At 40.5% G+C, this 12,883-nt stretch overlaps 1 protein-coding gene across 1 annotated transcript in view; it reads right to left on the reverse strand.

The window, feature by feature from the left end:
- LOC117299991 (tyrosine-protein phosphatase non-receptor type 4-like) overlaps positions 1-12,883 on the reverse strand; it is a 94,371-nt gene that overhangs the window by 19,422 nt on the left and 62,066 nt on the right. Inside the window, exons 5-10 of the mRNA XM_033783631.1 lie at positions 12,741-12,793; positions 11,835-11,955; positions 9,368-9,455; positions 6,622-6,774; positions 5,595-5,761; positions 4,925-4,996 (exon numbers count right to left, since the gene is read on the reverse strand). Coding sequence (XP_033639522.1) covers positions 4,925-4,996; positions 5,595-5,761; positions 6,622-6,774; positions 9,368-9,455; positions 11,835-11,955; positions 12,741-12,793 — 654 coding nt within the window. The remainder of the gene's footprint in view (positions 1-4,924; positions 4,997-5,594; positions 5,762-6,621; positions 6,775-9,367; positions 9,456-11,834; positions 11,956-12,740; positions 12,794-12,883) is intronic.

The raw sequence follows: 12,883 nt of genomic DNA on the forward strand, positions 1-12,883 counted from the left end.
CTTATGCTAGGACTGTCTCTTCTACAATTTTCACTTGGAGTTTGAAGACTGATGATGTCAAATTTAATTAATCGCGATTATATCGAATATCGCGATATATTGTCGGCGATTTATCGTGAATAAAATAAATCGATATCGCCCAAGCTTACTTAGGACACTTTTATTGAGTACAAGGGCCGACCTCATTGTACACATGGTGTAAGCAAAAAAAAGCAGGATACCAGTCATCAATTTTACATGGTGACATGGTATTTTGGCTGGTAATCATATTGGGCAATCCCGGCGGTCTAGTTGGTAAGACACTACCCTAGAATTACAAAAGTCATGGGTTTGAAACTCTACCCCAGTAATATGCCTTTGATTTTTGTTTTCCGGGAAAGTATCGAGTAAAGAGTGCTAACAGTCATCAGTGTGTATAATATCAAAGTCTTATAGCGTACGTATCTACCAACAAGGTACTCATGGCGCTAACAGTACAGGCCTGATACTTCACGGAGGCAACTAAGGCGATTGCCTCCGTTGCCCCTGGTCATTGCCTTGGGGCCCTTGAAATGCTCCAGTAGAATGTTTCAATTTCCTCATAGGGTGCCCTTTACCAAGGAGAAAATGCCTTGGTGCCCTTGCCCTTTCAAAAATGAAGCATACAGGCCTGATAGTATAACAGAAAGATACATGTACGTTATTGAAGGAATGAATTCTGAGACCCAATTATGTAGCACCTTATAAGGGTTTTTACAAGGTGCTATGGTGCATACAGCAGCCACAGCCAGGAACACCAGGGCCACAAACCCTTCTCTTTTTGATAAGTGCACTGGGTTCTTTTACGTGCATTACACAACGGATTTACGTCCCATCCTAAAATGATTAACCTTATTCTAGTAAGCAAATAATTTTCTGCTTAAAGCCATTGGACACTTTCTGAACAGAACAAAAATTAAAAGCTCACAGATTTACAAATAATTTACAGGGTGTACAGAAGGTAATGGTGAAAGACTTCCCTTGAAATATTATTCCATGAAATGCTTTACTTTTTGAGAAAACATTAAAACAATTATCAATTCTCCACATCGAGAATTACAGATTTATTTTAAACACATGTCATGACACGGCGAAACGTGCGGAAACAAGGGTGGGTTTTCCCGTTATTTTCTCCCAACTCCGATGACCGATTGAGCCTAATTTTTCACAGGTTTGTTATTTTATATATAAGTTGTGATACACGAAGTGTGAGACTTTGGACAATCCTGTTTACCGATGTTGGGCGATTGCTTTAAGCAGCTCTATGAAATTAGGCCTACATGAAGGTCAAGACCCCTAGTGCAATTTCAGACAGTAAAGGAAACCCAGACTTATCACCAATGAGTCAGTGTTGAATATCTGCCAAGTGTCATTGAACCAATAAGCATCAGCATAATCGGACGTCAACGGTCAAGTCAGTACAAAAATGTACATGTACGCGTTTTATGAAAAAAAAACCAGATTTCGCTCTTAAATGGTTTGGATACCTTTTGTTTTCGCCCATGACATGAATCCCTACTCACTGTGAATGAAGATGAATGTAATTTAGTTTTAAATTAGTTTACCTGTAGAAGTTTCAGCTTCACTAGTCGTCAAGTTTGTGAGAAGAAAAAAAAAGGCGAAAATCATAGAGCGATGTTTTCAGGAGAGTCGAGTGAATACGGCATTATTTAAGTATTTACCAGTAGTGGTATTAATATTAATACTGGTAAATAGATTGTACATGTTAAAATAATTTTTGTCTCCTAAAACCAAAATTATTTTCATGACTTGTTTTTACTTATTTCTAAAAAAATAAAATCACCTTAGAAAGTAAGATTTTTTAAAGTCACCTGGAAGTGGTATTTTGTCAAAATAAAGCTTTTGTCACAAATCTATGTGTTTTGATGAGTGGAATGTGAATAAACAGTTAACTAAGGTTCTTAAAAATTAGTTCTTATCTTATTTACAAATTTAAGAGTAGGCCACGACCCGAGAGGGCGCTGTTCGTGACGTCAATCGAGGCTCAATATTTGAAGAGAATATGCTGCACAGCGCTGAAAAAGACATCGGACCGGACCACTACACTGTGTTACAAAAAGTACCGAAACCCTTCAACAAGAAATCCCAAGAGCATCTGTGCATAGCAATGTACATGTGTGTAATTAACACCGAATCACAAGGAACAACGGCTTATAATGAACACGATCATTGACTCATATTTCTTGCGCTGGCCTTGTTCGTATGTAACAATGAATCACTTAAAGCCACAAACAACTGCCCATCATGAGTAGCCAAAGAGTAGGCCCCCACCCATACTCGATATAAGACTTATAATGTCAAGGGTCAATGAGTTGATGAAAGATAAATCCTGAGCAACAAGCGTTAGGCCAAACACCCCCCCCCCTATAATAAAAAATAAATAAATAAATAAAATAAACATGTTTAGCATCCTCCCTTTTAAAAAAAGGTAGGAGGGTATTTTTTTCTCAAAATAGTCACTCAACACATTTTTAAAGATTACCGACTAAGCTATTTTCCCAAAGTAATTTTTTTCCCAATGAAATTGTTAAAATAAAACCTTTTTTTTTCCATAATAAAAAGGAGATGGAAGCGGCCTCCAAAAAGGAGGTCGGTGGGTAGGCTAACCATGTTTTTATTTCTGATTTCATATGAAATAAGCTTAAGCAAATTTGACGGCTTTGTCATTAAAAATTTGCTTACCGTTAAGCAACCAAATGAAATTGGAAGTTTGCTAAGCAGTATTTTCTGCTTAACAACTTTATGAAATTGGGTCCAGGTGGATTGGACTGAGAGAAAGCATGGCTGTCCAGAGATAAAGGTCCGTTGGTCATTTAATTAAATTGTAAGGAAACTCAGTCTCATTTAATAATCAGTCAATATAAGGGGCACACTCCACACTAAAATCCCCACCTGTCATTGTGTCCCCTTTTAGTTTTCTCACAAAAAATACTCCCAAGCAAAGTGCTGCAGACAATCAAACCATATGTCGTATCCGAATTGGCATCTACAGCTACGGCTACGTCTGTTGCTTAGGGTGTTGCTAAGGACGTCCTATACTTCAATACATGATGACACGGAAATCTAGCCGTAGCCGTAGCTGTCGCCGCTAATTCTGACACAGCCATAGCATCTCCATCAAAAACCATAAGGCCGAATCCGAATTGGCGTCTACATCTACGACTACTGCTGTTGCTAAGGGTGTTGCTAAGGACGTCCTATACTTCAATACATGACGACACGGAAATCTAGCTGTAGCCGTGGCTGTAACCGCCAATTCCGACAAGGACAGAGGCCCTTTTCGAAACCACAGCTTCGGCTTTGGCTTTGGCTTCAGGCTCCGTCCTCTCGTCTGAAACCCTAAGCGTGTATAAGCAAAGCACGCGCAATTGTCAAAACAACCGCGGGGCCAAGCTAGCCTGAGCCGAATCCAAAGCTGAAGCTGCGGTTTCAAAAAGGGCCATAGCATCTCCATTACCAAGCGGCTAAATTTCCTAATCATGCATAGCCATGCAAAACAGGGCTCTCCCCATTCACTGTTTACCATTCTACAGGAAAATGCGCAGCACTACATTTCCGCTGGGTGTACTTGGCCGGTTTGGACGGGCCACACCTAGGGCTGCTGCCCGTGACCAGACAGGGTATGTCCGTGATCAGGCAAGGGGCGCTGGGCAGTCTGGTTATGCCCAGCAGCTGGGGGCATTGCTGGGATATACAGGGACTTCTGGGTAGGATGGAGGAGATGCGGGATGGGGTGGGCAGGGTGGAGAAGGAGTTATGGGTGAAGTGCGGGGCGAGGAGATTGGGTTTGCTGGGAGACAAACAATCACAGGGGGTTAATCAATGCTGATAATGAACTGATGATAGTATAGCCGTAAGACGAGCAAAGGTCATTCCATTGACCTCTAAATAATAATAATAAGTGTGAACAAGTAACTCGTCCTAACTCGAGATAAGACTAGTCTTAACTCTTTGTGAAATCCACCCCTGGTCACTGGGCCATTTGACTCATTCCTTAAACCATCTCAGCTCCCTGGGGCGTATAAAACCTGTGCTGCCAAATTTGTACCGCACTAAGCTAAATTAGTGTGGTGTTTAAATAATAGCAAATGTTTTTGCAAAGTGTTATTTTAACACCATATCGTTTTAAGCAAGGCAATACAAGAGGAGGGTTAGAATATCGGTAAAACTTGGACTCAAAATAGTTACCGATTTAAAAAAAAATACAATTGTGCACAGAGCATCGTGCGTTAATATTTTTGAAGTTTATAAGAACATCGCAATCTGAATTGCTCAATTTGATTCCTTCATGTCTATGCGGACAGTATATGGAAACCCATTCTTTCATATTGAGATAGATAACAACTATACACTGCCGTGTCAAAGGTCAAATTGATACAAAAAGTGCATTACAAAGACAAGTCCAAAGGGATTTTTTGTTTTCTACTGGAAATAAATCAAGGGGCAGCAACGCAATGACCAGACGCAACTGCCTTCACTGCATCCAAGAAGCATTAGTCCTTATAGAGATTCCCGCACAGAGTACAATTCTGCTTAATACCACCATTCACACATATACGCCACTTCCACTATGCTTCTACAACTGTACTACTACGTCAGCAACTATTTCAAAGTAGAAACCGTTTGGTCGGCATTGGTCGAATCCTTCTCCATTCAGCTTCTCAGTTGTGAGGCCAAGTCACACAGGCCCCGAAAACGAGAACGAAAATGATAAAGATAAAAATGCACAACCTCGATTGGTTGAAATGCTCTTCCTAGATTACGCACACGCTCATTCAACCAATCGAGGGCATGTATTTTTTATCGTTATCGTTCTCGATCTGTGTGACTTGGACTCTGGGATGACTAGCCTCCCAAACTGCGATTACAGTGTGGCTTTTATTACCTGTCAAAGTTCCTGTCTTTTGTGGCTAGTCGCCTTTTGGCATCTTCTACTGTTTGATATTCTGTTCTCCCACTGTAAAGTTGAAAAGAAACAGAAACAAATGTCAGTTATTGATATTTGGTCCTTGGGAAAATTAGGAACATTTCCAAAGGCAAAAACCCTTTCTTTTTGGTTGTTAGTAGGGCTTGACCTTCGACCTCCAAATTTGCACTGGACCATAACATTTGTTACAAGACCAGTGGTCAATTTCACAAAGAGTTAGGACTACTCCTAACTGGAGATATTAAAAACTTAACGCTAGTCCAAAGTTAGGACGACTAACTCATAAGCACAGAATTCGGCGGTAAGCAAAGCCAACTCTATGAAATGAGGCCCTGTTGGCATGGTGGGTGGCATGGTTGGCTTGTGCGTAAAGCGCTCGCCTCTCACTAAGGTGAACCCGTTGTTGTGCGTTGGTTCTCTGCTGTGCCACCAGGGCTTTCCAGACCATCCTGGTTTTCCTCCCTCGGGAAAAATAAAAAACTTTTGATCTTTGGCTGTGCTCCTTGGTCATAATGGGTTGATGTGGCTGCCAGCCAAGACGCCCTTGCACGCCTGCTTCTCAAACACAACTCAGCTCTTAGGATGATTAGCCCCCCAAATTATTATTAAGGAGCTTAATGTTTCTCACCTATATCTAAACTTTGACCCCAGCTGGAAGAAGACACGTTTCTTGGGCTGCGGCTGGGGTTCAACTAGTCTAAAGAACGTGTGATGCTCCACGCAGGACTTCCATAGGTTCTTACAGTGTCTATAACTGGCCATGTTGAAGCCTATAACTGTATCTCTGGTTTCATTCTGTGTAGAAGAAACATGGACAGGGAAGGTCTTAAAAAGTGCTTACCACCAAAAACCCTCAAGAATGGTAGTTGTCAAAGGGGGCCATGTGGAAATTAATTTAAAGCCACTTGACACTACTGGTAATTACTCAAAATAATTGTAAAAAGCATAAAAATTTACTTGGTAACGAGCAATGGGGAGCTCTGGTATGAAACAGCCCCCTCTGAAGTAACGTAGTTTTTGAGAAAGAGGTAATTTCTCACCCAAATTATCAAACTGAAGCCTTTTATTGGAAATCTGAAAACACACAGAGTTTTGCAACAGGAGCGTTTTCTCTTTCATTATTATCTGGCAACTTTGACGACCAATTGAGAACCATATTTTCACAGGTTTGTTATTTTATGCATATGTTGGGATACACCAAGTAAGAATACTAGTCTTTGACAATTACCAAACATGTCCAGTGCCTTTAACTCTCCTTGGCTGAAGTTTGTGGAATCCAAGCCAAACACAACAAAATGAACCAAACAGTAAAAAAGAAAAATGTAGTTTGTTGCATTTCGCAGTCACCTTAAATCCCCTACTCCATTGCACTGTGCTGCATTTAGTAGGGTTCAACATGGGGCAAGTTCGAGTGGTGACCATTTTGTCAACCACTAGCCAATGTTCCATGGTTACCTATGCATTTAACACATCCTGGGTATCAGGTAAAATCACGCAATGGTCGGCTACAGTGCCTTGCTCGAACTTGCTCTTGGCCATGCCATTTCAATGTGCAATCTTGGGGGAAGGTACAAAATTATATTATTATTATATAAAAAAACAAAATAAAAAAAAAGTGGGAAATTGATGCCGGCTCAGCAGTTTATTTGTCTTACTAATTCTCGTCGCTGGCAGATGAAGAACTGCCTCCTTTTAAAGGAGATCTTGATAATCTTAGCCCATGAGAAAGTGTTGATGCGGACGTTGTTCTGAAAGACGACCACGCCCAGCGAAGTGATGCCTATACAGATCTCCATCCCCGCCTGGTCCTGTAGAAAACAATCATAATAAATGATTTGATTTCTTGTTTTATTTAAATAAGGAACATACCCCCTAACCCTGGGGAAGGGTTGCAACAATATTTAAAATATACAAATTGCAGGTTACATCATGACGGAGGAGTTAGCAAAAGCCGCAATGTTAACCCATTAAACAAATTATTTTGAACATTGAATTCTTTTAAAGGCAGTGGACACTATTGGTAATTGTCAAAGACTAGCCTTCACAGTTGGTGTATCTCAACATATGCATAAAACAACAAACATGTGAAAATTTGAGCTCAATCGGTCAGCGAAGTTGCGAGTATAATAATGAAAGAAAAATAACCCTTGTCACACAAAGCTGTGTGCGTTTAGATGGTTGATTTCAAGTCTCCAAATCAAATTTGTGGAAAATTACTTCTTTCTCAAAAACTACGGCACTTCAGAGGGTGCCGTTTCTCACAATGTTTTATACCATCAACCTCTCTCCCCATTACTCGTTACCAAGTAAGGTTTTATACCAATAATTATTTTGAGTAATTACCAATAGTGTCCACTGCCTTTAACTTAGCAGACATACAAAACTTCTTGGCTAAGCAGTGCATAATACCTTTTTCCTGAAAGGTCATCAAAACAATTAATTTGTTTCCTTCCGATAAAAAACTAAATTTTACATTACTTTTACAAACAGCATCATACATGATTTTTCTCAACACATTATACATCGGACTAGCACTTTTGTTTCCATGCCTTCCATACCATATAGTTATAATAATAATTGTGGTTTCTTATATAGAACATGTCAGTCAGTCACCCAGTGACACTCCTGGCGCTGTAACATACAGTATTTCCTGCCAGATGTGGAACTACTTTTGAATTATGAGACCCAATTCTGATGGCACCATGTAATGCTTTACAAGGTGCTGTGGCGCAATTTGCTGCCGATCGGACCAAGAACACCGGGGCGAACCCCTTCTCTTTTGTGCACTGGGTTCTTTTACATGCATTACATAACACACGGGACCAACGGCTTAACGTCCCATTCGAAGGATGAAGCAATGGTTAAGTGTCTTGCTTAATAAAGGACACAAGTGTCACGGATGGGGATTCGAACTCACACTTTGCTTATAGCAATATTACTACTTGGTTCTTATAAACCGCACATTATTCTAGTAGCTACAAGTAGAGCAAGCCACTTTTTCATATCCGTGCTTTGCCAAATATTTCTATGCTTAGCAAAACTTTGTGCTCAACGGGTTTACCAACCTCCATGGAAGACCATGGGCCCATTCATAGGCTGTTAAGTAGAAAATAGTGCTTGTCAAATTTCTTTGCTAAGCAAAACACTTGTTGGGTACCAGCCACAGCAATGGAAACTAAGAGGAATTTTACGCTGTTAACCTGTTCCTGCTAAGCAAAATGGGTCTGTACTTAGCAAGTTATTGTGCGCAAATTGGAGTCCAGGCGAATGAATTCCCAACATACATGTAATTGAGACCGACACTTTCTTTCACTCAATTTGATAGACAGTAATTAACTAGGACATTTGGACAGGAAATTACCAATGCTGTAAACATCCTGGATATATTCCTGTATCTTATCAGAATTGGGAATCCCCCAAGCTCAAGGGACACCCGGCCGGAAGAGAATTCAAGAGAAACTCATTTCACAACAACGTAGAAACATAAACCAACATGTCAGTGCTATTGTAAATAAGATAAGTGGGTCCACTCCATTGAATTATCACATCTTAAAGGCACTGGACACGTTTGGTAAATATCAAAGACCGGTATTCTCAATTGGGTGTATCCCAACATCTGCATCACATAACAAACCTGTGAAAATTTGTGCTCAATTGGTCATCAAAGAGAATAATGAAAGAAAAAATACCCTTGTTGCATAACTTTGTGTGCTGTTAGATGCATAATAAAAGTCTTCAGGCATGTGAGGCCTGAATTCTTTAAAATTGATTTGTGAGAAATTAACTCTTTCTCTTCCGAGGGCGCCATTTCTCACAATATTTTAAAACTAGCAACAGCTCTCCATTGCTTGTTACCAAGTAAGTTTTTATGCTAACAATTTTGTTGAGTAATTACCAATAGTGTCCAGTGCCTTTAAGGTTTCATTAACAAATGAACCAGACTTGCCCCCCTAGAACTGATTTCTATCTCGGCTGTCCCAAAACAAATCCATCATTATGACAAATCTTAAAGTGTCATTTCCTCTTGGTGTAAGACGTTAGATTTGGATCATAAAAATAGATTTGGCCTGCGAACTGACTCTGTGCATCTGGAACGCCGAGTCAATTAAAAAAGGGTGTGCAAAACATTGGTAAGAGTGAGGATGTTTTACAACACATTTTTGTCTAAAAACCTACTAGCCTTTTTATAGTTGTTTTAATGCAAGTCGCCAGACACACAAGGCCTGAAGACCACTTCAAGGTGTGGGCTACAATGATTTTATTCCAGAGGCCGTTGCCACCTACTCCTAGGGCTGAAACAGGGTTACCCCCTTTTACAGTCCATATGGATGTAGCCGATAGTTTACCATTTATTTATGGTTTCTTCCTATAAGTTCATTGAGCAGAGTTTTCTTTATTTACCCTTGCATTATGGAAGTCCACTCCATACTTCTCTAGGTTCTTCACTTTCTGCAGGAAGTTGAACTCGGCATCCACTGGCAACTGCCCGCTGAGAGAAGAAAAACAAAACAGAAAAAACTACTGAAACCCGGTCAAGAATACACTCAGCGTTCTCCCTTAACAGTAGTCCGCTGGCCAAATGCCAGTTAAAACGGCCAAGGACCAGTCAGAATGCTGTCCAACTAGTCCGGCTAAGAGAAGAAAAACAAAACAGAAAAACTACTGAAACCCGGTCAAGAATACACTCAGCGTTCTCCCTTAACAGTAGTCCGCTGGCCAAATGCCAGTTAAAACGGCCAAGGACCAGTCAGAATGCTGTCCAACTAGTCCGGCTAAGAGAAGAAAAACAAAACAGAAAAACTACTGAAACCCTGTCAAGAATACACTCAGCGTTCTCCCTTAACAGTAGTCCGCTGGCCAAATGCCAGTTAAAACGGCCAAGGACCAGTCAGAATGCTGTCCAACTAGTCCGGCTGGTAACCTTACTCTGGCAACTTTGTTGCGCTTACCTGCTTTTTTCTGCTCAAAGGCAGTAGACACTATTGGTAATTACTCAAAATAATTGTCAGCATAAAAACTTACATGGTAACAAGCAATGGAGAGCTGTTGATAGTATAAACATTGTTTGAAACGGCTCCCTCTAAAAAGTAACGTAGTTTTTGAGAAAGAAGTAATTTTCCAAGAATTTGAAACCTCAGAATTAGATTTTGAAGTCGCGAAATCAAGCATCTGAAAGCACACAACTTTGTGTGACAAAGTCAGAATGCTGTCAAATTTTCACAGGTTTGTTATTTTATGCATATGTTGAGATACACCAAGTGAGAAGACTGGTCTTAGACAATTACCAATAATAGTGTCCAGTGTCTTTAAGCAGCTCTATGAAATGGGGGCCCTGGTTGCCATTGTCAACTTCGCTCATACTGGGCTTTTTATGGTAGCAAATGTCCATGGAGATTTGCCTTTTCATCCAGTGACTGGCCATGATGCAGCCTGACAGCTATCATTATGTAGGCCAGTGTGCAAGTTCAGCCAGTCTGTGCAAGTTCACACAGACCTGTTGATGGTGTTAGATTTCAAACTGACCCAAAGTGAAAAGGGATTAACTTTTTTTCCACTGAGTCATTCTTATAGTACGTAACCAACAGGCCAAGTTACCTTTGATAACAATAGAGAGTGACCGTTCGCATTACAAGTAAAGGCCTTTGTGGCAGGCAAGATCCAACATTCGGCCCTTGCTTCCATGGTAAAACAGCCTAATTTGGGTTTCTTTATAAGATAATTCTTGGTAAATTGAGGACAATATATATTTGGTTTTCGGTAACACCATGTGTGTTTCTACTTGCCTGGTAGAGTTTGTTCTTAGAGAACTGTCTTTCTTTATTCTACTGCCACAGAGTAGATGTTCGGGGGTTCGGGAGACTTCTCAGTTCTGAAAAGAACTGTCTTGATTTTAACTATTACCCGGGCGGATGGTATAGAAAGTAGGCTGGGACTACTAATTTAGCTTATAGGATCGTGATTAACTGTACTACCGCGGAGTCAGTTCTTAAATTGGTCTCAACGTTTCGACTAGCTTGCTCTAGACATCATCATTTCAAAGTTTCACAAGCATAACTACTGTATGGATGTGAATATAGAACATGTCCTATTTCAGCCTCTTTTAACACTTTCATCCTGCTTTGTGGCAAAACAGCTTATCTTTGTACTTGTTTTAAAGCCCGGTTCATACTTCCTGCGAATGTGAATGCGATACCAATGTTGACGCCACATATTCGCAATGAATGATTCGCAGCAGTTGAACTGTGCTCAACTTTTGCGAAACATTCGATGCAAAAACAGAGTTGTGAGGCCAAATTGGCTCCGCATTCGCATTCGCATTCGCATTCGCATTCGCAGGAAGCATGAACCGGGCTTGAGACTGTTTTTGTCATGGAAGGGCCGCATTGGTCATGTGGGAAATTTGTACACTGTCATAATTATCTCATAAATTCAAGAGTTATTTAATGTAACACCTGCACAACTTTAGAGATATGGCCCATTCTACATGTATATATATAAAAAGCTGATTAGAATCAGACAGTACAATCTCTGTACAATATAAGATTGAATGTTTTCTTGCATTGAGCTGTGTACAAATGGTGCCTGCAGGGCCCAATTTCAACCATAGAGCTAAAGCAGAAAATATAGCTTAACAGTTGTCTACAAAGCAGAAATAAGAGGGATACCAGTCAAACATTGTACACATAGCATAGTAGTTTGGTTGGTAACCTTATTCTGGTAAGCATAATTTTGTTGTGCTTAGGTACTTTTTGTGTTTAAGCAGCTCCATAAAATTTGGCCCAGGAAGTCCATGCTGTGTAGCTATTTCGTAAACATGTGATGTCACAGGTCACTTGGTCTGTAGTAATGCGGTACTTTATCGACTTACAAGTTTGCTTTGTGGAGGTGTTCTACCTCCTTGGTGAATTCTTCCGTCTGTTCTGGCACGAGCTGAAAGTTCTTGAGGTAGCCAGGCGGATTCTCCTCAGGGTCATAGTCGCCCAGTTCAGCTGAAAGGGGGAAAGAAGAAGGAGATGTACATGTACACCCGTTTCAGTCAGGCGTCTGGAGTCGCGCCGAACCAAAAAGATAAGGAGCGACTCTAGGTCAACCCAAAAAGTTTGCGAACTTAACATAACATTTACACTGGCTCGACTCCAAGGCGCTCCAGAGTCGTTCCAAACAACTGCAACAGTCGATCTTTTGACTTCTAGCGCGTCCAGTCGTAAACTGTTTCAGGCGTCAATCTTGTTATGTACTTAATTCAGAATTTGGTTCGGCGCGACTCTTGAGTGCCTGTTGAAACAGGCGTTACAGATAACACTGGATAACAGAATTTTTTATTTTATTTTTTTTATTTGTTGTTAACATCACATGAAATTGCCTATATGTAGCATGATTTATGAGACAAAATACAACACGAAAGCATTGACTTTAGATGATCAAAAAACATTTTATAAGCCCAACTTATTGTGGTTATCTAGCTCTATATTAATGCCAATGTCACAAACCCAGTCCAAGCTTTAGTTGGACCATCTCTACTGGAACACTCAAGTTGGGACCAGTCCAAACTAAAGTTGGGAGTCCCAACTACAGTTGGGATAACTCTATAGTTGGGCCAGAACATGTCTACCCACCAATAAACACCTCTATCTATGTCATTGTCATAATCCTAGTCCCAGCTATAGTTGGGCTGTCCCAAATGTAACACTCAAGTTGGGACCAGTCCAAACTACAGTTGGGATAACTGTATAGTTGGGCCAGAACATACCTTCCCACCACTAATACTACTAACCTTGTACGATGTACGAAGCTAGTAAAGCTCCCATGTTGAAAGAACAGGTCAGTCTAGAAGAGAAGCAGATATGACACATATAGGAAATGATTAATACTGTTGCTACAAACCAAAATAAAAAACCCTGGTAGAATCCGATGCCC

The sequence above is a fragment of the Asterias rubens genome, chromosome 15 (assembly GCF_902459465.1).
Source record: "Asterias rubens chromosome 15, eAstRub1.3, whole genome shotgun sequence".
NCBI lineage: Eukaryota > Metazoa > Echinodermata > Asteroidea > Forcipulatida > Asteriidae > Asterias > Asterias rubens.